This window comes from Oratosquilla oratoria, chromosome 13 (assembly GCF_046742065.1).
Source record: "Oratosquilla oratoria isolate Oo_2021 chromosome 13, ASM4674206v1, whole genome shotgun sequence".
NCBI lineage: Eukaryota > Metazoa > Arthropoda > Malacostraca > Stomatopoda > Squillidae > Oratosquilla > Oratosquilla oratoria.
The window spans coordinates 33991225-34019154 of NC_134789.1; the positions used below are offsets into that span (position 1 = coordinate 33991225).

The 27930-nt window shown below is 43.5% G+C and overlaps 1 protein-coding gene across 18 annotated transcripts in view; it reads right to left on the reverse strand.

Annotated features, from left to right (window-relative positions):
* LOC143032368 (uncharacterized) overlaps window positions 1-27930 on the reverse strand; it is an 867199-nt gene that overhangs the window by 335929 nt on the left and 503340 nt on the right. For all 18 annotated transcript variants that reach the window (XM_076197020.1, XM_076197011.1, XM_076197005.1 and 15 more), the window contains one exon: window positions 3255-3316. In XM_076197020.1, coding sequence (XP_076053135.1) covers window positions 3255-3299 — 45 coding nt within the window. In that variant the 5' untranslated portion in view covers window positions 3300-3316. The remainder of the gene's footprint in view (window positions 1-3254; window positions 3317-27930) is intronic.

Genomic DNA, 27930 nt, shown 5'->3' on the forward strand with positions numbered 1-27930 from the left:
GAAGCACAAAGTGTAAAAAATAATAATGGAAATGATGGCAATGGTGGTGACGAAGGTGATGATGTTGGCAGTCGTGGATCGAGCGATGCCGACGACCCGATCGACGACCGGTCGGCAGTGGTCATGGGAGGATGAAAAATGAGCTCACAATAATAACATTTGCTACACATTTGTTTTTGACAGATCAAAAACATTTTAAGTGATTAATATGAAGAGAAAAGGAAAGAGAATGAGGCGGAGGAGGAGGAGGTGGAGGAAGCGGAGGAGGAGGAAGCTGAGGAGTAAGGAGAAGAGGAGGAAGAGACGGAAAAGGAGAATGAGGAACAGCTGGAGGAAGAAGAAAGAAGCAAGTGGAGGAGGAGCAATAGAAAGAGGGGGAGGAGGAGATAAACAAAAAAGAAAAAAAAGAAGAAAAAATGAGAATGAGGAAGGAGGAGGAAGAAAAAAGGAGGAGGGGGAAGATTAGGAGGAGGAACGGGAAGGAATGAAGAAGGAAGAGGACGAAGAAAAAGTGAGAAGGAAAATTGAGAATAAGGAAGAAAAGAAGGAGGAGGAAAGCAAAAGTAAGGATGAGGAGAAGGAAAAGGAGGGAAGAGAAAGATCCTAAAGAGAAGAAGGAAGAGGAGGAAAAGGAGGAGGAGGAATATGGAAAGAAGATGAGAAGGAAGAGAACTACGAGGAGGAAGAGGAGGAGTAGGAAAAGAAAAAGGCGGAGGAAGAAAAGGAGGTTTAGGAGGAGGAGGACGGGGATGAGAGGAAACGGGAGGGGAGTGGGAGGGGGAGGGGGAAGGGGGAGAAGGATGAGGTGGAGGAAAAGAGGAATTGTGAAGAACAAGGGATACAGAAGTAACAAGAAGAGGAGATGAAAGAAAAAAACAGGAGAAACATAAAGAAATAAATATATAAAACAAGTGGACGATTGAAAAAAGAGGGAAAAGATAAGGGTGTGAAAGAGAAGCATGTGAATAACAAAACGCAAGGCAACCAAAAACAATTAACTTGAGCATCTAATCTGTCTAATGCGGAGAGAGAGTAGTTGAAGATTGTCCCCCGTTTCAACGTTATTGGGTACTCCCATCCTGCGCACGTACACACATGTACTCTCTATCTCTGTATATGTGTGTGTCTGCGTGCGTGGATGCATGTGTGTGTGTGTGTGTGTGTGTGTGTGTGTGTGTGTGTGTGTGTGTGTGTGTGCGTGTGTGTGTGTGTGTGTCTTGATATGTAAATGCATGCATGCTCGTATGTAAGTACACGTATACATTTGTGCACATTCATCCACTTATATGCTGGTTACCCGCTTGTCAAGTAACTTTGAGCAGAGCAGAGAACCTGTCTCGTTCAGTTTAGCAAGTGCGGCTTCAATACCTGTTGCAACCCATGACATATGCAGCGGCTGCACTCCGCCGTCGACTCCCGGGCCACTAAATTTGGTGCTGCGGCACTTCCATAAGTTATGGTGTAAATCAGATCGCGTTTAGTAACTTCGCCACGAAACTTCAATGCTCGTAAGCCGAACATGTTTTGGTTTTGTTTACAATCGAAGTTGGGTCATCCTGCGACGGAGGCAATGTAAGCAAGGTCGTCAGGAATTTGAATTAAGAGTACCCAATGCATATATAAGTGTACAGTATGCATGTATAGATGTATGTATGTATATATGTACGAATATGTATGTATGCATGCATGTATATATGTATGATGCATGTATGTACGAGTGTGTATGTATGCATGCGTGTATGTATATATATGTGTATGATGTATGTATGTACGTATGCATGTATATATGCTTGTATACATATGTATGCATCCATGCAGTTATGCACTAGTATGGCACTTCTTAATTTCCACATAGGACTTGATGCAATGACTTTTTGACTGTGCCCCTCTGAGCGAAATTACTGTGAAGGAACAACGACTTTGTTATGTGGTCTTGGCTATGATATTGGAAACGTGTGTATTTTGGCAGCGACATTCATCACAAATAAGAAATATCTTCAAGGTCTAAATCTAGCTCATATTGAGCATAACAAGTCAGAAAGGCTTCAACTGTATCAGTAATGGACATGGTTTAGCTTATTTCTTTACTCTTACTCTAGTCTTTACAGTACATTGACCACAAGTTTAGATGCAGACATCTTTATCAATAAGACTTCTGCCATTCTGAGCGATAAAAATGTGATGATCAACACTTTTTTCTCAAATTCAATTGGAAGGAATTTTATGTTTATAAACTGAACGAGAGATTTGTTGCCCTGTTCTTGTTTGCTTTTGGCTAAAGGTAATCTGTGTTATTAGCTCACTAAGATAGTTTGTGCAGATTTGTTTACATTTGATAGAAGAAGGAAGGGTAAACTGATCTTGAGAAAAATAAGAAACTAAACATAAAAAATAACATTAAAAGGCACGAGATGCACAAAGCCTGGCCCCAGAGGATAGTGATATAAAAAGGTAAAAGGCGTCAAAAAGTGATTATGATTGTGATGTCAATGAGGGTGGCAGTGATTATGATGTTGAGAAAATATTGAGACTACTAGACTGCTATGATGATGACGGTCTTGAAGTAAAGAATTGCAAAATTATCAGTAAGGTATTTAGGTAAATAAAAATGCAACGCTTACATCTAATAAAATGCTACTAGCAACACTTAAACAATTCCTGTAATAACAATAAATAAATAAATTAAAATCACATTAATAAGGTATGGCTATGAGTGTAAAATAAATCGTCATGTCACTCATACTTAGTAATTTGGTAATAATAATGATGATGCAATAGTATACAATAACAGCCCCTGAACATTGAAAACATGGTACTTATTTTAGCAATAATAAGAATAATGATTTTGGGATATCTGTAATGAAATCAGTGTAGAATTGTAAAAATAGCAAAATCAATGATAATGATATCAAGAAAAGACAATAAGCAAGGTGATAATGATTATAATGATACAGTATTTATGACAACAGTAAGAATGGCAAGAGTAATAGCTAATGCTATAACACTACTGATAGTAAGGCAGTGACTGGACAAAAATATATCTATTGACTCGTGAGTTCACAACAAACCTTTAGTTACTGCTAATATTGACGTGATTATATATATCAGAAAGTTAGTATATAGTAACAAGTATATCTGATGACTAGTCAACCTTTAAACGGTAATAGGAGTTACGTCCACGACAGCAACACATAAGACAACATCCAAGGCAGTATATATACTGTGCACTGTTTATCAGTGTTCCTCTCGCTTACCTGGCTGACACGAACTCGTCCTGCACTCTCCCCGCCGCCTGACATACCGCTGCCAAGCCCGCCTGCAAAGCAAAAGAAAGAAGGTGAGTTTTTCATCATCTTTTATTAAGAAAAGGTTGCTCCTCGTAACATAAAAACAGGCTCCAGAAAATGAGTGTATTTTCACAAAAGGAGTTGCTTACTGTACAAAAAAGAAAATGCAATTTTCTTTGTGTTTTAGCACAGGCACGAAATCATTTTTACAAAAAAAAAGAAGACAAAATTAGACGCACACACGGGCGAGCGCAAGAACGCATCCATGTAAGCACGCACGCACGCTCGCACACACTCGCATACACACACAAACACAATAAACTGTAGAGCAAGACAGATGTCTAAACGATTTGTAAGCACTCAAAATTGTAGCTTGTCCGACAGGTAAGATCAATCTCGAGAACTCTGGAACTTGAGTAAATTGAATTTAGCATCAGTTCATCAGGGTCGATGTAAGGCTTACACCATCAGGCGCTTCGCTGAGGCTGAAACTGAAGCGGTCACTCTTGCTCCTCAGTAACAGGATAGCTAGAGGAAGGACCAGTTGCTGAGGATCAAAAGGAGCCCTTCTTACTTGCGGGGCGGGGCGAATATCGACCACGCCACAGTGCTAGGTACTTCTTCATCAATACACACATTTCTCTCTCTATTGGTGATCTCTAAAATGGGAATATTCCCAATAATCGAAAAAAAAAAAAGTTTCGGACTAGAAGAAAATCCCCGGATATCAGTGGCATGGTCTTACAAACCTGATTTATTTTCGGGAGGCTTCTTCGTCCCGAAAATTGCAAATTTCTGAGTTTTAGTATCTTATACGAGAGAACCAAATATTAAAAATCTGTCAGAAACTATCAACTCTACACGAAGATGAAAACGTGGACAATAAAGATCACGATACTTGTGAGGAAAAAACGGAAATAATAAAGGAACCGAAGTGCCGAACTTTGGAAAATGATGGCCGCACATAAAAACAGAAAAACAGGGGGACCTGTAGGGAACAGGATAACAAGTTTTTCGTCGTTGTTGGAACTTGGAAAGAATAGTTTTCCAGATGAAGGCAAACAACACCATATGAAATCCCAGTCAATCTCGAGGAAAGAATTGGATTCTTTATACGTTTTCATGTGAAACCTGTATACGTGAAAGTGTATCTATGTGTACATGTGTACAAACACACACACACACACACACAAAAATAGTGGAATAACGTTCGGGTCAGACCCATCCTATCACCGACATCAATTCACCAATCCAACGTAGTTCCGTTTTTAATAAAAGGAAATTGAAGGGGTACAACTTAATAGTAGATCTGTATCATTCACAAAGCTCGTAGGGAAGCTGCCAGTAAAGAAAAACGTAGATAGAAGGATAAATCTAGAGAATGTAAAACTGTCTTTGATACACGTTGCATGTATGTCTGAGAATATATGTCTCCAATCTGATTTTTTTTTGTCATAGAAATATACATATTTCAAGAGAAAACTGTGTAGTTGAGGTGCAAATACTGACTTCAACAATGCATGTGATAAGATCTCGTGAATAAATACGGTAAAATAATGTGGGCAATATTCAATAATGTTTCATACCACTTCCTGTCATCTAAAGGTAAACAATTCTTCAGTAGAGTTTAGCATTGTTAGTAATACAGGCAGCCCTCTCAAACGGAGGCCAACGAAATTAGAATTTTTTCCAATATTCTGACCTTTCTAACACTGATACGTCTTAAAAGGACTTTACTCTTTACACATTTTGGAGTTTTCCTAAACTGAGAGACTCCAACTGATGAAGGATATCCACAGACACGTGCCTCGCAATCATTACTGCGAGTCATTACTCCAACTCTAGTGGGTGGGTAGTTGGGTGTGTGTGTGCGTGTAAGGTCACAGAATTACCCATAGAGGGTAATAGCTGTCGATCAAGAATCCAACAGGTGATCCAAGACCATGGTGAATCACACTCACACACACACACACACACACACACACACACATACACACACACACACACATACACACACAAATGCACACACGTGCGAGCGCGCATTCACATAACATTTCATCTTGAAATATTCACAGGAATAACCGCGGGATAAACGCCAAGCTCTCCTATTAGTCTCCATGGCAGTGCCGCGCCGTCCCGTGTATAAGAAGGCGGGCGGTACTGTTCGTTCATCTCTCCATGACGCCCCTTTGGGAGGGAGGGAAGGGGTGCCGCCGACAAGGCTGAAGGGCTCAAGAGAGGAAAAAGGGAAACAAATTCTGCTTATGTGTAAAGTAAAGCTGTGGGGCGCAAGAAGAGCACTAGACCTTTAGGCCAGAGGGAAAAAAAAAAGGGGTGGGGTGGGGTCAGGAGAGCGGGGGGACGCGAGCGTACGGAGAGTGGGGGGTGGGTGGGCAGATGGTGATGTGGCGTCGGCAACGGCAAGAGCGGAAGGGATGGTGACTCAGACAAACTCACTCACTCACTCACGCTCAAACACAAGCGCACATTCCCTTATTCTCTTATTCTTACTCTCTTTCTCTCTCTTTCTCCGTGTGTAAGAAAATGGGCGGTGGCAAGCGTCGGTGGCCTACAGGGACAATGTAGGCTACGTGGGTGGCCAGTCCATGGGGCCGACAAAAGCTTCCCGGGGCCTCGGTGGGGGGCGGACGGGGGTCCGATGGATAGTCTGGATAGCGTCTGAGTTTGGAAGGGAGGGCAAAATGAGGTACGGGGGCAAGGCTAGAGGATGGAGGGGGGGGGGAGATGAACTGAGGAAAAGGGAAGGGGGTGGAACTTGTAGGGAGAAGTGGAGGAGATGTGGGAGGGGGTGAGGCGAGGTAAGGAGCCATCCAGTACGTGTAATCGATGCTACGCCCAGGGTCGGACGTACGAACACACACTCACAAACATGCTTCCCCCCCCTACAGCACATACGCACCCGCACAGAACCCTTTCTCCCCCGCCGCCCACAACCTCCCATACAGTCCCCATACTTCCTCCTCCAGAGCCTGTCGCCCATAGAAACCCAAATGGAGGTCGTATGACATGCCCACAGGAAGGCGCCTTTTGTCCATGGGAACCTTTCTTGCTCTTGGCAGATACTGTCGATTCCAGGAACACGAAGAACTTGAAAGTGAACACTGAATAAAGCCTCTTATCTCTTCGCTTAAAAGGACAATTTTCTCTTTTACCATTATCTTCTGGCGAGAGCCGGACATGTTTTTCAAGCTTAAAGTAATCCCAAAGGAGTAACGCATAAAACACAAATCCATTCAAACAATAAAATTGCAAATGACACTATTGTACATGTATTACGCTGCTTCTTGCTAGGCAACCACAGACATACAACTGGAGTCTGTTGACTTTACATTGACAAGGACTTATTGGGTAACAAAAACGTCCTCAGCCGTTAGATTAAAGACCTTGGTGGAATGCAGACATCAACATATGAGAAAAAAAAATTCTCCCAAGTTCAGATGAGTCGCATACAGGCATTCTGTTCATCGTACATGAGAGGCAGATAAGTACTCAAGTATACACGGGTGCTATGACACACGGGGATACATGTACAGGCCAAAGACACCCCCCCCACGTGTAACACACACACAAAGCGCTCCTGGCGAGCTTGGCTGCTTTACTATGGAGGATGTGGAGGGAGAGGGAGAGGGAGAGGGAGAGGGGGGTACAAATAGAGAATCAGAAAAGGGTCAGGTGAGTAGAGGGAGGAAGACCAGGGCGTAGAAAGGGGTGGGAGGTAGATGGACCTCAATATGGAGGGAGTAGAGCGAGAGGAGGAGGGGCTGGGGAGAATTAAGGACTGTGGAGGGGTCGGGTGTGTGGAGGAGAGGGGTCGTGCGCGTGGAGGAGACGGATATGGAGGGGAGAGTAGAGAGGGCGTGAAGTAAGTGGCAACTACGAGATAAAAGAAAAGGGGAACACAGAGAGAAAAAAAAAGAGAGAGAAAGAATGTGCAAGGTGCGGCCATGGATCGACGGGGGGGGGAGGGGGGGAGGGAGGGAGGGAGAGAGAGAGAGAGAGAGAGAGAGAGAGAGAGAGAGAGAGAGAGAGAGAGAGAGAGAGAGAGAGAGAGAGAGGGGCATAAGCGCGACACCGGGAATGGGACGGGGAGGAAAGGGAAGAACAGAAAAAAAGGAAGGAATGAGAGTAGGAGTACAGGAGGGAAGAGCAGGTGAGGGGGGGGAGAGGAAGGGAACTCCGGGGAGGGGAGAAAAGGAGGAAGGGAAAGAAAAGGGAGGGAATGGAAGGAAAAGAGATGGAAGGGAACAGATGGAAAGGGGAGGCAGGGTGAAAGGAGGGGAGGAAAGGGGGGAATGGAGGGGGAGTGGAAGGGGTGGACGGGAAGAGAGTGAGGGGAAGGGAGGGAGGGAAAGAGGGGAAAGGAAGAGGGAGGGTAGAGGGAGCGTAAGGGGCGAGTGGGTTAAAGTGGTAGAAGAAAAAAATCCTGAGAACGATTTGGGGTTCAGCTGAGAGAGTAGGGTGACATGGACACAGAAAAGAGGGAGAAGGATAAAAAAAAATATCGAATAGATGTGTGTTGGGGACGCAAAATGTCGAAGAGGGAAGGTTGAATACAGTGAAGAGGGGACGGAGGATGAGGACAGAAGGTGATGAGCATGGTGATGATGAGGATGGTGATGATGTGGATGGTGATGAGGGTGGTGACTATGACGATCATGGTGATGATGATGATGATGATGATTATGATGACGACAAGGAGTAGTAGAGTGAAAGAGAGGAATGACAGAGGAGATGTTTGGGTCCTTAGGTGTCCACCATTGGGACCAGGTGTCCATCCCCGCCAGCACCACCACCTTTCTCTCTCTCTCTCTCTCTCTCTCTCTCTCCCCTTTCCGGAGCCGTTCGGCGCCATTTTCCCTTTTACTCTGATTGTCGCCAGGCCGTCCATTTCATCTCCGTGCCTCCCCCCCCCCCGTCCCTTCGACGGGGCGTTCTTCGTTCATTCACAGTAAACTCCTTCCGCGCCGGGTAACACAGGGTTATTTTCATTCCGGCGGTTCTGTTGCCAAGCGATTCTGTTCATCTCCGTGGCAACCCTCAGAGTCTTTAGCCTTAAATCAAATCCCTCCTTCACGGTCTAAGTCCTGGCCAGGGTCAATTCTCCAGGAAACAAGGATCTCAGACCTGCTACCGAGGTTTTCTTTTTCTCGAAAATCCTTCAATAAAAAGAAGGGCGTCGTTTTGTCATTGTGGAGTGGAAGTGGATGCTAATGACTCGCTGAACTGTTGTTCACTAAGCGATCAGTCGGATAATGAACGATTGTTGAATTGTAGAAGTGAAAAACAGTTAACAAAGGCGTTTATTAACATTTTGAAAGAAAAAATGTGAGGACGATGTCTACAAGTGGCACTATTTTGCTCAGAATCAAAGTGTGTGTTGGCAGACGAGGGGCACGATTCTGTGGGAAGACGCAAGGTTGGGGACAAGTCCCACTATTTAGCAAGATTCCATTGAAGAGGATCCGAACTCACGACCAAGAGAACGCAGCAGAAGTAAACGGGTACGGAAGAGACCAGAGGGTTCGGTTGCTTCGTCCTCCATTTACAAGAGGGAAGTGCAGTGGCCTGTCGGGAGCCAGCCGCAGCCACAACAACACACGAACCTCTACGTACCAACACTTGTCCAAAAATACAGTGTTTGGTCCTTCTCATACTTTGAGAGTAATGTAACCCGGTTAATTAAGAAAACCTCGATCGATTCCCAATATCATTTTCGTTTACTTTGTCTAACTTTCCCAGGCCTCCTTCACTTTCCTAAAACGAAAACGATTTTGGCTGGAGTCCATCGGCACCAACAGGTGTTGACAGAATAAATTAGTGTTGAAGGTAATCAACATATTCAGGTGTTGGCACAGGCGTTAATTAGGGTTGCATTAATCACCCCCTGCAAGTGTTTACATTGCCGAAATACACTAACAATTATGGTCGCAGCTTAACTGCACATGGGCGCCTATGGCGACACTGTGTTCCAGGCCCATACAGCGGTACCTAAGCCATAGTTTTTGTTCTTTTTAGTATCAGAAAATTTGATTCAGCTATGGGATGATTGGAGGGCATCTTCTGATAGAGCCCCCCCACCTCCTCAAGGTTTGCACCTGCGACTGATCTTTAATAAAAATCACCTGCCGTCACCCATGAAATGGTCTGTGAAGTGTGTCGCTGTTTTTAAGTTGTGAAACAAAGTACACTATGACGTCACTGGCATTCCTATTAAGCTTCCGGCTCGGTTCCCAACGCTCACCAGTAACTGGCACTACTTGCTCTTTCTCACCAAGCACAAAGATGACGGCGAAACTTCGGCCAACGTTGAGCGCCCCCTGGCGAGCGAAGGTGTCTCCCCTCAGTCACAAACCATCGGAGCCAGATTTCAAAGTTAGACGACAACTTACTATCTGTTAATTAATAGTGTCTCCATCAGTGCATCTCAACTCTGTTACAAATACTTCTGAAAGCATTTTACTAAAACGCTGCGAAAAATAAAACATGCATTTTTGAATACTATCCACTTAAAAACACAAAGATATGCAAAAATCATCGACGAACTTCAGAATCTAGTTGTATATAGTCATCTCGTACTTTCAATGATATTAAACAGTAAGAACATATCCTACACATGAACTGCTGTCATGGCAACAAGCACAACTGCAGCACAGTGCACACCCAACACACAACATAATCAAAAAGACAATAATATATGATGAAATAGTTGGCCTGCCGAGTGCCACAACAGCTTCGAGTAATGTATGTCGCATTCAAAAGCTGCAATTAGCAGGCCAAAATATTTTGTTCTTTTTAAGGACAGCGTTCTACATAACACTCAATGATTTTGTTCAGCTTTGAGAAATTCCTCTATCCATGGATGGTTTAATGTTGCAGGTGTTATTGGTGCGTACGTACGCACGTACGTACGTGTGTGTGTGTGTGTGTGTGTGTGTGTGTGTGTGTGTGTGTGTGTGTGTGTGTGTGTGTGTGTATTCACTTGGTCTTTGGATCACGTGTTGGACTCGTGATCGACAGCTATTTCCCTCCTGGAAGAGAGCTCAGAGCTCGTAGGTCCGATCTATGGGTAATGCTATGACCTTGCACACACACACACACCCCCAACTCCCCGCCCACGAGAGTTGGAGTAACACCCCTCAGCGCTGCGATACTGATATTATTTCAGCCCCGGGCGAGGATCGAACCCGGACCTCCGTAGTGGCAGGCCAGAGCTCTAACCACAGCGCCATGAGAGGTGTGTGTGTGTGTGTGTGTGTGTGTGTGTGTGTGTGTGTGTGTGTGTGTGTGTGTGTGTGTGTGTGTGTGTGTGTGTGTGTGTGTGTGTGTGTGTGTGTGTGTGTGTGTGTGTGTGTGTGTGTGTGTGTGTGTGTGTGTGTGTGTGTGTGTGTGTGTGTGTGTGTGTGTGTGTGTGTATTTGTGTAGAGAAACGAGACAAATGAGTGAAATTGGTTGCGAGAAAATGTGGGATGAAGCAAAAATACTTTGCTTATCTAATGGTTTGATAATTGTCTATTTCAGAGAATACTGAGAGTAGGTGGAGCAGCAGTTTTTATACTTTTTACTCATAATAGATCCCTTGGGCCATCCCACGCCAGCTGTATTCCTGGGTTGCCTGCTCGATGATTTGGCGAGTCCAGACAAATGGTGTGTCGAATGGTCTGCCCATAGTGTTGCGTAGATGATCAATATGTACAGTTATTTGTTCCGTGGCTATGCGCACATCGATTAAAGTTTCTGTGGAATAAACAAGAGGATATACAAACACAAGAAGGACCTTCGACACCACAGCGCACACATCTCGGTTATCTACGCATACACGAAGCCACGGCCACTTTCCTAACCGGAGTGACATCGACATACTATTTATAGATTTCCACTAGAAAGAATGGGAAAGTGTGGAGGCGGCATACAAGCCATGGAACAAATCGCCATGAAGGACTCATGACTAACCCAAAGACTATATGGATCATCAATACAACTCCAGGAGTGGACCCATCGACAGACCAATTGTCCAGGCGTGGACAAATGATCCGGGCATAATGTTATCGACTTTCTCAAACGGAATCCATGACGTTGTCGAAACTTACGCAGGGGGACTAAGATCTGAATCTTAAAGTCGCTTGTCTTCCCCGACTTGTTGTGCGGCTGAGAGACGGACACTGAATACGGACTTGAAGAGGCGCTTCGATGTCTTCGGTACCAAGTACCTTATGAGAACTATGAATTTGCATCAAAACAATAACTCGGAAGGACTCTGTCAAGGCTTGTTACCAACTTGTAAACCTCAGCTCCAGCTATATGAAGTTGTGGCACGCTTCCTTTTTGTCCATTTCACTCGCAGGGTTATCTACACAAGAGGGAGACCCTTGGTGGGGGAGACGAAATGTAGGTCCGCAGAAAGCACTGAATTAAGTCGACTGGACGTGCCGTAAGCCGTTTAAAACAGGAGTAGGAGTTTCATGGGGGGTGGAGGTAGAAGCCGTGGGGGAATGGTGTCAGCGCGTGACTGACTGAAGCGGCTCCACACGGGTGACACTAACACACCAATGAATCGGTGTTGCAACCACCATTGTGAGAACAAGGCAAGTCAGTTTTAGTTTGTTTCTATTAATAATTTATCAGTGTTTAAACCAACACAGCAAATAATGCGATTTTGACGCCATTAGAAGATTTCATTCAATGCAACTTTACAATAGTACACAACGAGAGTTGTATAAAAAAATGATCCTGAAACTGTCTGTACAATACACGCTCTACTGAGGCAACCCATCTCCAAAACAAGAGGTATCAAAACCACGCAAAAATATATACATTTTTTTGAACATTCGATATACTTTCATATAAAGGTTATCTGTAACAAAATTATTTTTGCGAACAAAATCGTGTTAATGGAACGACAACGAAATATACATTTGGGGAATTCTGGTACATTGTGGGACAGGTTAAGGTGTCCTCAATAGTGATACAATGCATGTACGTTTCCAAATCTGTGGAAGCACTGCTTTCGCCTTGTTAGCTCGGACATGTTTGGATCAGCGAGTCTGGTCCTTCCTTTATCCTGTGCTGTGCTGTGTTCTGCTTCCCCCCACCACCCCCCCATCCTCCCTCACCTTCCGCCTCTCCAAGTCATCACTCGGCTCTTTTGTCCCGCACATTTGCATAACAAAGCTCTTTTGTGCGCCCTAACTCTCATATGTTAAAGTTGCCCTTTAACAATAAAGGAAAACGAGATAAGGTCACAAAAGGTCAGCCTTCCTTCAAGTTTGGTGGGAAGCTACACGTTACCCTAAGCCTGCCTATGAGGAAACCTTCATGCATGGCTATTATTCAGCCATGTGCGCCAATGCCCCGACATCTATGGCTACTTCCCCCGCCATATCTCGCTGCCATTTTATGTGCACGTATGTGCATTTCCCCCAGATGGATGTTCATTTCCTCGTTGCACATTGTACATTTCCCCGCCATGCAAACATTTCTCCTCTGTGCATGGTTAATTCCCGCCATGTGTGGCTACTTACCCGCCATATACGTCTTTCTCCGCTATGCAGAGCTACTTCCCTGCTATGTATGGCCATTTCCCGGCCATGTACGGCTATTTCCCCGTCAGGTCCCGAGCGACCCGAGCCAACAATCTCGACTTCCTGGCGCCCAATTCAGACAGTCTCCATTCTTAATGGATCAATTGCCTCCCTGCAATGCCCCGTGAAGCTCGACTGCCTGGCATGCTTTGTTATCGGCGACGCTATGGAATAGAGCGAAAGACAAAGGTCCCTTTTCCCTTCCTGAATCCCTTTCAATATCAATTGTTTAACATCACATATTCCCTGTACTTTAGCTGCATTGCAATATCTACTATACTAATATATGGGACGCCATCTAAATCGACCTAAGGCTTTATCTGCATAGTTATGAGACTTCTAATGATGCCATATATCTGAAGGAGACTCTTGTCAGTGAGATTTATAAACAAAATATCTAGATTTGTACAAATGGTAGAGAAATTATATTACACCTCGAATTAAAACACACACACACACACACACACACACACACACTCGCACACACACGCATGCACAAAGACGCGCGCACGCACACACACACAAACACACGCACGCATGCACTCATACGCACACACACACACCTGCACGAACACACACGCACACATAATACATACATACACATATTACTATATTTGCCTTGGAGTAGAATGATTTTTGTTTCACTCCATGTAATATCGAGGTTTCATTTAACTGAAAGAAATTGCTTAGTGGGAGCTCCCTCACCCTCAAAAAAGCACCAAAGACGGGTTGAGACATCGGGAGCAGGTGTTCTTAAAGGTATAGCTCAATACCCTGAAACGAGTTCTTGAGAGCGCCCAGGAAAAAAAGAAAAGAAAAAAAATATATATACGCAACGCACGGAAACGAGAAAACAATTGAAGAGTGAAAAAAATCATTTATCATCCAAACGTCATTTAGCAAAAAACAAAAGATAAAAGAAACCTTAGAGCTCGGCTGCTGCTTGTTCATCGCCTTTCTATTTTTCTTTTCCTTTTACAGGAAATTCAAATTGAAACTCGATCATAAAAACATACAGAGAGAGGGAGAGAGAGAGAGAGAAAGAGGGCGGGTGGATGCATCAGGTTGGCTTCGGGGTAAACTTGAGGGCAACGGGAACGAGGAAGAAGTACAAGAACCACAGGCAGCAAGAGGAACATGACTTTTACTCGTTACTGTGCGCAGTACAGTTGGAAGAAAATGTTCTTTAACATTTTATCAACGTTTCTATTACGTGGATTCTAAAAAGTGTATAATTGAAAAAAGGTCCGTCAGTAGTGAGAGTCTTAGAAACAATAGTAAAGACACAATTTGTTAAGTTCTGAACAGTTTTCTTTGTCTTTGTTGACCAGGAGACCAAGACTGCACACACACACACACAAGAAAATGTTGAGAAACTTGTTTTCACAACTGTAGTTTTTGCTTCAAAACTTCACCTTATACCAAAGGGCGTCTTGAAAAATCTCGTTACCAAATCTTTTCTTTTAACTCCCCTTCGTATCCTGATCTATGACAAATAAAAATAATGAAAATTTATCTTTTGTAGTTAAGTATCCAATACACGTTCATATACGGTAATTTTCTCATTATCAAAGTGATTTGTGTTTGTAAATAAAGATTTATATCTAAAGGGTTCTGAAGGGTCAAGTTGGGATGGATGTCCACAACAAAGAACGAACAAATCAGAGAACCAATGCTGACTCGGCTACAACCCCCCTTGAGGACTACATGTTCATTGCAGCGCTATGTTTGTTTATTAGCGATGACTCCTTTACAATGAGCTACAATGAGGTCGACAGGAGACCTTCGGGTTCGTAACGAGGTCGTGGTGCACAAGACACACAAGTACCTAAGCACACGGCGGACGGGCAAACAAAAGAGGCGAAACGGAATAACCAACTAAGAGATATTGCAGAACATTGCTTTGTGTTTATCCGACTGAATCCCAAACTTGGAACTGGACTACGGGTTCATTGCCCCCGAGAAGAGAAGCACTCGGTGGAGTACAAATGAGTGGCGTTGGACTAAAAAACAATATTTTCAGTGCCAATGAGATAAATCAACTCGTACCTTTGATCGTGCGATTGACTCGAGAAATGTAAATGGGGCTGCCATCAAGCGATTTTTGAATGAACACCAACGACTTTTTTCAACTCATAAGGTTAATGGGCGGGGGAGAGGGGGGGGGCTGCAGACTTCGCAGAAAACGAATCACGATCATCCGCTGTGTTTTTCCTTCTGTCGTCAGATAGCGTCATCCATCGACGATGCCCACCCCTCGGGGCAGGGAAGGAGTAAGAAGAAAAGGAAGAAGAAACCCAGCAACTCACGCTCATCACGAAAGCATTTGTCGATCATACATCAACGATATTAATAACTATGAGCCCACAATTGGCCCGCAAATTCTTATTACTCAATTTTTATTGAGAATGAAAAAATTCAAAAAAGATATTCAATATATCTTGAATACACTGTATATACATGATAATAAGAGATAGATTGAGAGAGAGAAAGAGAGACAGGGAGAGAAAGAGAAAGACAGCGAAAGAGAGACAGCAACAGAGGGAAAGAGGGGAGTGGAAGAAAGGGAGTGAAGGAGGGAGGAGGGAGAAAAGGAAAGGGAGAGGGAGCCAGATGGAGAGAAAGAGAAATGGAAAGAGAGGAAGAAAGAGAGCGAGGGAGAGAGAGGAAAGGGAGAAGGAGAAAGATTGAGAGAGAGGGAGAGGGATGGATGGAGGGAGAGAGAGAGAGGGAGGGAGAAAGGGAGAGGGAGAGAGTTGGAGAGGGGTAGCGATGGAGAGGGGGTGGGAGGAATGTGGGAGGTTGTTATTGCCAAAGCCTTTATCTTCGTCGTCCTCGTCGTGGTTGTCGTCGTCTCCCTCCGACGCGACGAGGAAGCATTTGTTGTCTACCAAGGTATCGAAAAATCATGTCCCCGGTATTGGAGGGAAAAGGCAAACTGGTTCACATTGCAAGTCATAAACAAAGTGCTTACGTGCACACGCAAGCGCACACACACACACACACACACACACACACACACACACACACATATATATATATACATATATATATATACATATATATATATCTATATACATACATATGTATATATACACCTATACATATATACACATATATATATCTATATACATACATATGTATATATACACCTATACATATATACACATATTGCAATACTATTCACAAAAGCAAGTTCGTACCAAACTTGCTATATACCATTGAGAAATAAAAGACGTAGTCGTCCAAACGTTTTCGTCCATGTTGACATCTTCAGGGAACATACATTATTCATGCGATTTGCTTATTTGTGATATTCCCTGATGAGGTCAATATTGGTGAAGGCCTTTGGACTACGTCGTTTATTCCCATGTAGTTTTCAGCATATTATACATATAGATACACGCACACACGTACTCAATCAAACACACACACACACACACACACACACACACACAAACACACGCACACCCTTGCTAGTATACATACACTTGTATCAGAATGGACTTCTTTTTTGGAAGAGTATGGTGGACTAGAAAAAAAAAGTGCGAAGTGATCACATACGTCCTTGGGCAAGTTCTTGCACACGCGTGTGTGCTTATGCGCTGCTGTTTCTTCAACACGTTGCGATGTTCCGAGAAACGCTTGAAATTGAACCCACGCTGATAGGCGCTCTCCGAGGCTCCGTGCAGCTTGAAGCAACCGCATATGTACAGCTACTCTGAAAAGTTGACCCAAACGCCGCCAGAGGGCACTGGTGCTCTAGTGGTTTAATTCCAAATATGTACACCCATATTCTTATGGTAGCTGTCACACTCTTGATGCGTTGTTATTTAGTTAGTAAACAGATCTACTGGAACCTTAACCACTTATTCCAGCTCTGGGGGTAACCTGCTTCTCTGTTGGGGGGAAAGAGGTGAAATCTACAATGACTAAGTATCCACGAAATATTGTCCCAGAAAAAAATATCACAACCCTTTGTTAACCCGGACACAACTTCTCGGAGCTCCTGCGCAACCGAGCAGCACAGGAAACCCTCGTGTACTCGTACAGCATCACCCAAAAGTTATTACCCTCCGCTTTACTTTTGCTGAGTAAATGCAACCGTCATTGTAAAAAAAAATTCTGTACAGTCCTCTATACGCAGAAGTATTTATAAGGTAAAATGTGTATCGTATAGACAAATATATCCAGCCAGAACCGAAAACTTGATATTTGTAGTGCAAGAAAAAGCATCGAACGATGCAAGGCTTTTGTATGCGACTGTGCCTTACGTAGGGCGAAGTGAAGTTCAGTCCACAGGACTTGGGCGCTGTGAAACTCGAGTTGGTATTGAACGTGGCCTTGCCTGATGGAGACCCGGCAGCTTCCACCTCCTCCTACCATCATACCTTCCTCCATCCCCGTAGTTACGAACAGGGAGGTTGGGGGGGTCCTCAATTTCTACCTCCCTGAAGGGGTCTATGGAGGTTACCAAACGGGTCAGGAAATTAGCACTAATAGGAAACTAGTGACTCTTCATTGATCTAATTCAATGCTGAAGTGAGCGCTTGGATTCACATAAATAGCAATACATAAGAGAGGCGGGTGTATGCGCTTGATATCTGTGCGTAGAGTCTGCAACACAACCGAGTTCTGTACTCACGTTTCTAAGAACCGGTGTCCTTTGGTGCTGTTTCCATACGAAGGCGTTTCTGTCCTCCTTTTCAGTACCCACCCCTTTCTTTACCGGGCGAGGCCTTTTCTTTTATACTATGGCTGCCGCCAGGCTATTCTATTCATCTCCGTGTCAACCCCCCGACTGCAATGAGTTTATAGCCTCTCTCTGTTGACCCCTTCCACATCGTGTGGCACTCTTCGTTTCACTCTGGCTGTTGAAAGGATAGCCTGTTCGTTTCCGCGGCACACCTACGGTAGTGGGGGGCGTTGAGCATGTCCTGCACCACGTGCACGTACACTGCTATGTCGTGCTGTCCTTGGACCCCGCCACATTATCTCAAAGACACCGGGTCATCCATAATGGTCAATGCAACATACATATTGATAATGATACGATAATGATATTTATAATAATGATAACTATGATATAAGTGTGGTGTTTCCAAATGTGTATTTACATGTTTTTTTCTATACAGTATATACTGTATTTTCCTCTCACGCTTTAGCAAATGTCATTAAAGATAATTCTCGGACTTCACTATCAACGTTATGATATTACATGTTGCCCACTGCATTAACATGATTCCTTTAACATGTTGCATTTGTAACACACAAATATTTCAGCTGGGAATATAGTTTTCCTTTGTCACGCTTTGATAAAATCAAATTGGGAATCTGACGATACTCAGACCGATTCACCAGCGACAGCGAGGAATCTGGTTTTAGTCGACCTCTGGGAGGTGGCAAAGAAACTGGAGTTCCTGGTCGAACTCACAACGACGCTGCTTTAGCGGACTGAAAAGGTGTCTTCTTGGTCTCAATGTACCTCCAGCGACTGCACGCGCAACAGTTAATGAAATGTAATAAGCGTCGATTCATTTCACGTGGATAGAAATAAATTGTGCAATATCCGCGTCAAGAATTAATTTCGTTTGAAACGAGAAAGCACAGATGAGAAGAATGAACGACAATTCGTAACGCTTATTACGTCAACAAACGTAGGAGTTATTAAGGATAATGACGATGATGATGACGACCCAAAAGACAGAAGAAAGGAGACCTGCCATGGTCTTTGGTCTTTTCTTTCAGGAGTGGTTCTCTGAGGGTGCTTGCTTTCCCTGAACCTAACTAAATCGTTTGTTGACGATAAATCAGACATGCTTTGGAAAAACAACAGAAGCGTTATTCAAGAGTTAATCAAACGATGAAGAAGTGACGTTTTCTGTGGCTGGAAAAAAAATCCAACGACGGCAAAAAGAAAAATAAGTAAAATGAAAATAGAAAAAAGCAAGAAGGTTTACGAGTGAAATGAAATACCGTGGCGGCAAGCATTATATAACATGAGGGTTAGGTTGTGAAAAATGCATTCTAATTAACTGCCCCAACTCCTCTTCCATAAGTACTTGTCCACGATTCACAATGGCTCAGCGGTAACAATTGGCTCACACCTAAACACGCTCCCAGATTAATTTCACTCATTTATACACACCAGATAATTCTATCGCATCCGATTTAGGAACGTATTCATTTCATAACAAATACGAAGGTTTGATCCAAAGTTCCTGTTATGTATTTGAACTCCCCCCCCACTATCCTAAATTGGAATGCATTATCACAGTGGTTTGGAGGTAAGAGATAATATGAATATTAATTCATTTGTTTTAAGCAGGCATGTTTTAACACGTTTACATAATGTTGTTGGCACGTCATGCCCGACCCTGTAAGTATTAATTGCCTCTCTGTATATTAAGTAGTGATATAGCTATGAATGATTCATTATACACTATACATGTATCGTATATTGTAAATTGTACCTTATACATTATGTATAAATATCATATAGATGTTAATACCATGTATCATTGCATATGTATATATGCATTATTACATATATATTACATATTGTACACTGCGTATTATGCATCAGAGAGAATAGTCTTCCTGTTGCTTGTCCTCTAAATGAGACTCCACTCTCACTCCTGCCTGGAGGTGCGACCCTGGTGGCTGTCACTTGGTCACTATTCACTTTATATTTCCTCTACCATTTCACAAAGGGATGGCAGACAGTGACTGGCGACTAATACCACTTGATTCAGTGACATACAAACAGTCGTCCCGCACCAACACGATGATAAAGATAGGACATCTTCAGAGGAGATCGGTGCGAAGGACGAGGGACTGTCAGCAGCCACAGTGGGGCTGCGGGTTCCAGGTCAGAGAATATTTAGGCAAAATTAATACTAAATTATATTACATCACACAATATATATATATATATATATATACGAATATATACACATATAAATATATTTCTTTCTGTCACTGTTATCGTCATTGCTGTTGTTGTTGCTGCTTGTTATTCCTGCTATTATTGTTGTCGCTCACCTCTATAGGAGGTCAATGAAATGAAACATCCACTCGTGAAATTGATGGCAACATTCTTACAATGGACATTTTTTCCCACCTCGTTTTAATTATAATTCAGTTCAATTTGGCCTTAAGTGGACGCCAGACAAGCACAAAGGCAGACGGTGGAAGGTGCAACTTGACAGTGATATGCAATTATGACTATTTTTTTTAGGTTTTCCTCTGTGGACGGAAGGAGCCCGTGCTGAACAAGGCTAAGGATTCGTATTTTTTCAGTCCTCTTTCTTTTTTGAGTTCTTGTGCACTTTAAATCTAAATGTAGAAAAAATATGAAAGACTTGGATATGAATAAATGAATATATGTAAAATTACTTAAAGCTTTTGTTGAATAACGTAATATAATACTCATGAGGAAAAACATATGGCTCTTAAAACACTAGCAACAACTAAAATACTTGTCTCGAAATACTGAATAGTGAAATATATTCCAATTTCTACTGACTGGCTATTGCCACTAAGCTCATCATAAAAGGTAAAAGGTGGCATCGAGGCAGGGGGGGGGGGAACAATGAAAGCCTTTGTGGGGCGGACTAAAAACCGAAACGTGAAGAAGAAAAACTAAGAAAGTCTCAGCAGGGAGGAGGAGGAGGAGGAGGAGGAGGAAGAAGAAGAAGAAGAAGAAGAAGAAGAAGAAGAAGAAGAAGAAGAAGAAGAAGAAGAAGAAGAAGAAGAAGAAGAAGAAGAAGAAGAAGAAGAAGAAGAAGAAGAAGAAGAAGAAGGAAGAAGAAGAAGAAGAAGAAGAAGAAGAAGAAGAAGAAGAAGACGACGACGACGACGACGACGACGACATGGCCTGTGTCTATAACTAAACTTCTTCATTCTCAGCCGTGATAAGCCCTCTGTTAGTTAACAACAAAAAAAAGGATAAACTTAATAACAACGCTGTCATTCTCTCATAATTTTCTTTTTTTCACAAACCCGGTTCTTTCTCTGCTAGATACAGTGATACAACTATTCGATTTATTTAACTACATTAAGAGACATCGCTAACTTATTTGGCTTTTTCTTGAAGCTAACACAGCCAGAGAGGATGAAATGTTACCCAAATGAGAACTAATACACATTGAAGGTACCCAATAAACTAATACTGTGAAATCAACTAAAGATCTCGACTGCCGTGTTGTATTCAGGGCTGCCAACCGATTTCGTTTGCAAAGCCAACAGGGCTGACAACAGATTTCACTTGATAGGTTGGGAATACCACCCTTTTCGCCTCAGTTTCTGGACTACGGCCGGAACTGCCTCACAGGCTCGTTACAAGCACAGATTTAACTGACAGTTATGCCTGCGCAGGCGGCCTGACCGGATAAAACGAGTGCACGGGGCATTCTATGTCCCTCTCAGTTTCGTCGTTTAGTTCGCCCGCTTGACCCCGCTTCCCTTCCATGTCGGTCGCCGTCAGGCTGTCTCGTTCCCCTCTCGCCCTCCTCGAGAGCGACCCGGTTCGTAGGCAGTCGGCCAAAGGCACCTTTCGCGGCGGTGGAAAACTCTAGGAACACTACTCTGGTTTTGATGCATACTGAAAAATTTTTGCTTTGTCTAACGCTAAACAATTCCATTCACCATAGAAAAGGAGTTAAGGATGAAATATGTTTGGGTGCGTGTGCGGGTATATACATACGTGTATGTGTATGTGTATGTGTATGTGTGTGTATGTGTGTGTATGTGTGTGTATGTGTGTGTGTGTGTGTGTGTGCGCGTGCGCATGTGAGTTTTGAACGAGAACAAGGTGAACTCAAAAATAATTGCAGGTGGAAAACTCTGTTTAATGTCTGGAGTTGATGGTGGGTTTCCCCGTGTTGAATGATCTTTTTTTTTATGACTTCTCAGTTGTTTCGCTCCACCCCCCCCTCTCCCAACCCCGACATCACCATCACCACCATTGGCCACGTTATCACCACTGCCTCTGCCATCACCACCACATCCACCACCACCGACACCACATCTACCACCACCACATCCGTCACCACTGCCATATCTACCACCACCGCTACATCTACCACCACCGCCGCCACTACATCTGCCACCACCGCCGCCACTACATCTGCCACCACCGCCGCCACTACATCTGCCACCACCGCCGCCACTACATCTACCACCACCGCCGCCACTACGTCTACCACCACCGCGGCCACTACATCTACCACCACCGCCGCCACTACATCTACCATCACCGCCGCCACTACATCTACCACCACTGCCGCCACTACATCTACCACCGCCACCACCACATTTACCAGCGCCGCCACTACATCTACCACCACTACAGCACCGAGCAGCACATCCACCATGGCCGCCGCCGCCAGCCCCATTTCTCAAAGCTCCTGCTCCTTCCTACGATTGTCTTGGTGTCGTTCATGACGTCGAGCTTGATGCCCTTCGCTCGACGACCCTTTCATTGGCGCACTTGAGTCTTCTCCGCAAAAGGAATCCTCCCCCTCGTTTTTGGATAAAATCGCCTGCCACTCTTCAGAGCAAAACGTACGAGCTCCACCACGGAGTAAACGAGGTTATCAATTCTTATCATGGAAGCGTGCGCGAGAAAATGCACAAAAAACTTACAGAGGCTCAGCTAATCTCTCCCTAGCGCGCAGAAACTATTTACCAACGTAATCGCAGGCATACATAACATTATGCATATACATGCATGCATGCACACGCACACGCCAACACACACACAAATCATGTGCATCCTTACGAGACTTTACTTTTCCCCCCTACTTCAAAGATTACTGGTGAAAATAATACTGATACTAACATAGAATATAAAATAAAACCTGTGCATCAATACATAGGTAAACAGGCGAAAAGATTGAGAAGAGAAGAAAACAGAATTAAAACAGAAAAGGTTGGGGCAAAAAAATATATATATATATATATATATATAATTCCTAAACCGCACACTTATTGCGTTCAGTAACTGATAACTCCCTAACGACAAGCAATTCCAAACTTCTCGCCACTTTCCTTTGGCAAAGAGTCTTCAAACAACCACCAAACATTTGAAAAAATAAAACTTTACCTCTTTATACTCGTGTAATAGCCCAAAATTTCGAAGTTAAGCCCCCAATTCGAGAAAATGCGGAAGTGTGTCACACCAGCTCGTTAGTTACGCATATTTGACTCTTTCACCTGCCTGTCACGTCTGACGTGCTTCTTTGATCCAGTGACGTCATTATGTGACACGGGTCACTTACGCTGTCACCCGACACACTTTCATCACTTGTCACACTTCTTGGACCTCATTCTGACTCGGTTGCTTGAACCGCCAACACTGGATGGGGTCCCTGACCTCTCCAGCCCCGCGGATCTTTTGGCGCTTCAGCGAGGTCATCAAATGACCCAAGGTCACCGTGGGTCGGGGTCCTTCCCGGCGGGTTGTCTCTTGTGAATGGAATCCCCTTCGCACCTTTCCCGTGAATGAAGTATGGTAAGCCAATTAAAAAAAAATTGTAATGGCGGTTGAAGAAAAGCGTCTTCCTGCAGTGATACCGACAGTACATAATCATATTAGAAAAAACCTGTCGCATTTACAAGAAGGCTTGGCAACTCTGTATTTTCAGAAAAACAAAAGATGACTCGATCCGGGACAAGACGCCACGCAAAGGAAACATGACGTCACAGGTAGGAATGGCACAGCACAGTATAGATAGGGATGGCACGACACGTAGTGAGCGGAAATGGCACGATGTGTCAAAGGTAAAATAGTGCATGACGTCACAAGAAGGAGTAGTATTGTATAGCGTCATCGGCAGGAATGGTACAATGGGAGACCACAGGCCGCAATGGCGGAATCCAGCTCCCTCGGAAACTCCTGCTCACGAAGGCGCAATCCGCGGCTGCAGTTGCGGCTAATGGCACCACCAAGACTAAGAAAACAGAAGAAACCGAAAACACATTTTTATTTCGATTTGTTCTGTTTTTATTTAATTTTTACTTATTCGTCTGTTCTTTCATTACATTGATTTATTTTGAAGAGGTTACAGTATCATTTTTGTTACACCGGAACTCTGCTAAGACCAATTTCTGGATGTCGGCTTCCATTGGGTCTCCCAATGTTGATGGCTTAGAATTAAAGTGCATTGATGGCTTAGAATTAAAGTGCATTGATGGCTTAGAATTAAAATGCATTGTGGTTGTATACGTCCCATTGTACTATCATAGTGGAGATGAGTTGAATGCAAAATTTCATGGGTATGTAACTGAAACGATGTCATCCAGCTGGAGGCGGAGTCTGTATACAAGCAGTTCCCTCGGGTTACTTTTTTTTTTTAATTCAGAATTTTTCAATGACTGGAACAAATCTCTAAAATCTAGAACATTCCGAATGTTAGAAAAAGAGATATTCTGTCCCATTTCCAAAAGGCGCCTTCATTCCAAATTATGGGGATTCCCAGTAGGAGCAATTTTTTGGGATTTACAGTTAATGGGGAATGCCTTTAATATAACAACATTTAAATACTTTGGCATTAGATGATATTTATGCAATTCTTGGGTGGACTGCCCGGCATTCAGAGTCAAAATACCAAACACATTTATTATGCCAAACACAAGAACCTCCGGAAAGGAAAAAGAGCCTTTTCCTGCTGCGTGACAAGGAAAGCAAAGGTGGGCGAACAAAGGGCGCAGATCTAAGAAGATTTAGGTTCGTCAGTTTGGCCCCAAAAGACAGATGAAAGGAGGTCGGGGAAGAGGGCGCGGCCGCCGCCGCCGCCGCCGCCGGCCTCCGGGCACAGCGTGGGCGGGCGGGCGGGGCCACAGGGGGAAACCCAACAACACGAACACAAATCCCCTTGACTCCACCCACAACTATGTGTACGTGTAGGTGCGTGCGTGCGTGCGTGTGTGTGTGTGTGTGTGTGTGTGTGTGTGTGTGTGTGTGTGTGTGTGTGTGTGTGTGTGTGTGTGTGTGTGTGAGTGCATGTGTGTGTGTTTGTTCTGGTAGATTACTTCACCGTCTTATTTTGAGTTTTAGTTTTAAAGTCAGACTTAGGGAAAATGAGGTTTCGATCATTGTGAATGATAAAAAAACGATTTGCGAACATTTAACTGTATGCATCATTACAGTCATCAGATAAATTTCAATGAACATTCTCATATAGTTTTCTTTTACGTTACTTGCACTCCCGTTCCTATATCGTGTGTGTTCTAGCCTGCCCTTCCACATCCATGACATCGAAGAACTTCCCTCCTCCCTCCATAATAAAAAGCCTGACACAGTGTCGCTTTCCACCACCACTATTACCACCGCTATCACGACCTACTCCAGCCAAGGTCCCTCCAGCACACGCAAGTTGTTATCCGTAGAAACTCGTTAGCGCCGCAAAAGCCAAACACAAACTCTCGCCCAAGTCGTCGTCACTGGGTTTCCAAATTTGAACCAGTCACCACCTTCACCCTCAGCCATGTCCTTCCTGTGGCGCCCACGAGTTGGTAGGAACGTCGTCACCTTCCAGAAAGACCCCTGGGATGTTGGAGGACTTTTGATTACACTTGTAAGCAATAAAGTTCCGACTTTATAACCATGAAAGGAACGATAATTATAAATAAGGATTCATGACGCAAGGGCCTCTAACCTTCACCCCGATGGATGCCCTTACCCAGCTGAATAGAATTGCCTGTCATCAGGGAGATGGAAATGTGCAGGGCAGACACTTTCCTATCGTGTTTGTCGCCAGGCTGTTTCATTCACCGCCGTGGCACCCCCTTGGCGCCGGGAAAAAGAGTTATCCTTTCGAGTGTGACCCATTTCGTAGTGCGGACGTCGTCTGGACGATTTATCCGTGGCATCCCTTCACCTGGGAAGAGCCTCACGTCTGTATGGGAATTCAATATACTCACAAAAATGAATAACAAGGTCTGCATTCTTTTTCTGGTCTACACCTCTCTTTGAAATGTGTGGACAAAAGAAAATGTCTCTACTTTCCTCCTGACCGATGATAAGGCAGTGCTTCTTGATCCCGACTTGATGACGTCCAAGACACACACAAGAGGCTAATTTTCACACAGACACAAACCTGCCATCTAGAAAAGGCTGCGGCTACGAGTGATCAACTCGCCGACACTTCCATCAAGTTTTACGAGTGTCTGCACAATAAAGCGGCCTTTATCACTGAGAACAAGAGCAAACGTTCGTCTGATGCAATATTGCCAAGAGCCACAATATCAGAATTGTGCAAATGTAGTTTTTGGTTGTAAAATGTGTTAATAAGCACCTATCGTTTGTTCGTGTGATTCTTGTGCACTAAGTTGTATCAACGCAATTACAACTTAAGATGAATACAGCTGTCTAAAAGCAACTCGAGAAACGCTGTGGGTTGAAGAGTGGGAATGATAAAATGCTCAAAGTCTTTCGGAAAGAAGATGGATTTTTTTTTCCATCCGAGTGAAATTGTTGGATGGCGACCTCCAGAAAAATGTTGCCAAGCGTCTTGACGTCATCACGTCTTGATATCGTAAGGACTTCACGTGATCACGTCTTTACGTAAGCAAGACGTTGTCTTGTCTTTCGTCTTGACATTTTGACGTCATCAGGACTGCGCCCTGATGACGTAATGACGTTTTTACGTCATCAGGTCGTCTTCTTAAAATGATCAACACTTTTTTATTCTCGATCTTGTTAGATATATCATACAGACAGACGTTGACAAAACGATGAAAGCTAAGAGTCGCAAGTTGACAAGTGCAAATTCTCCACGGGGTGATTCCCCTCAAAGTTTACGTTACGGATATATATTTTGAATACGTGCTTAAACAAAAATCATATAAATTGTAAGCAGATAATTCATTACTATTAATGCAAAATCGGTCATACTAAGAGAATGGAAAAAGGCGACACAAACACTGTTGAAGAGGATGCTGCCATAGTATTTACTGTAATTTTTTTTATACATCATCTCTGGAGCAGTGTATTGGCACTAAACCTACACTTTTTGGAAGACGAGCGGACGGAGCTATAATTAAGACTTCAAGAAAATGTTGCCGGCCCACTCACGAAATCCGGCAAAAATTCCTTCGGGTCTTACAGAGGCAGCTCTCTCATCATTTGCCGATGGTTAACAGCTTTTCATTTCACGTCTGGCCGGCCAACAACAGGACCAACATGCATCTCTCTTAACCCCCCCACCCCCTCCTCCCACTCCTCTTTTTTTTTTTTCTTTTTCTTTTCTTTTCTTTGCCCAGGCGGCGCTCCAGAGAAGCCCAAAGTCACGCACACAAGACGAAATAATGCTCTCCAGCCTCGGTACTGACTTCCGTCCTTGTTTACGTTGAGCACAACTACCGTGGTAGCTTTGGTCCTTATCAACAATAACCTTGAATAAGGTTGCCATAGCAACAGTGATGATGACCTGACGCCAAGACACGAGGCCGGCGGGAAACGTGTCAGGTCTGAAGCCTAAAGTTCCATGCGGTATTCTATGAAATAAGTAACTGTCTCATGAGAAGAGTGTAAATACAAACATGTGAGTGAATGATAATGACGATGATAATGGTAATTTTAATAATAATGATAATCATATAAGTCAAACACTAAAATTATAGATAAATAAAATCAATGAACAAGTAAACAGATAAACAAATAAATTGATAAGTAAACAGATAAATGAACTGTTAAATAAACAATAGATATAAATACCTAGATAAAATATACAAGTAAATGTTATGGTACAAATCTGATCATGACCGACACAAGGAGATCCAAGACATCAAAAGTGGATCACACACTAGAAGAGAACATCCATGTTGCACAACACATCCAAAAGTCTGTGAGGGCTCTTTCGCTCACAAGATGAAGCCAAAGAAGGAAAGGTAGAGGCTAAAGTAGGCAAGGGGGACACACAAGCGTCAATAATTACTTAATTATACTCGTCAAACAGTTATAATTACAAACAAATAATAACAGGTCATTAACCATTCGAAAGCAAAGATCAATGCATGCATGCACACATACACAAACA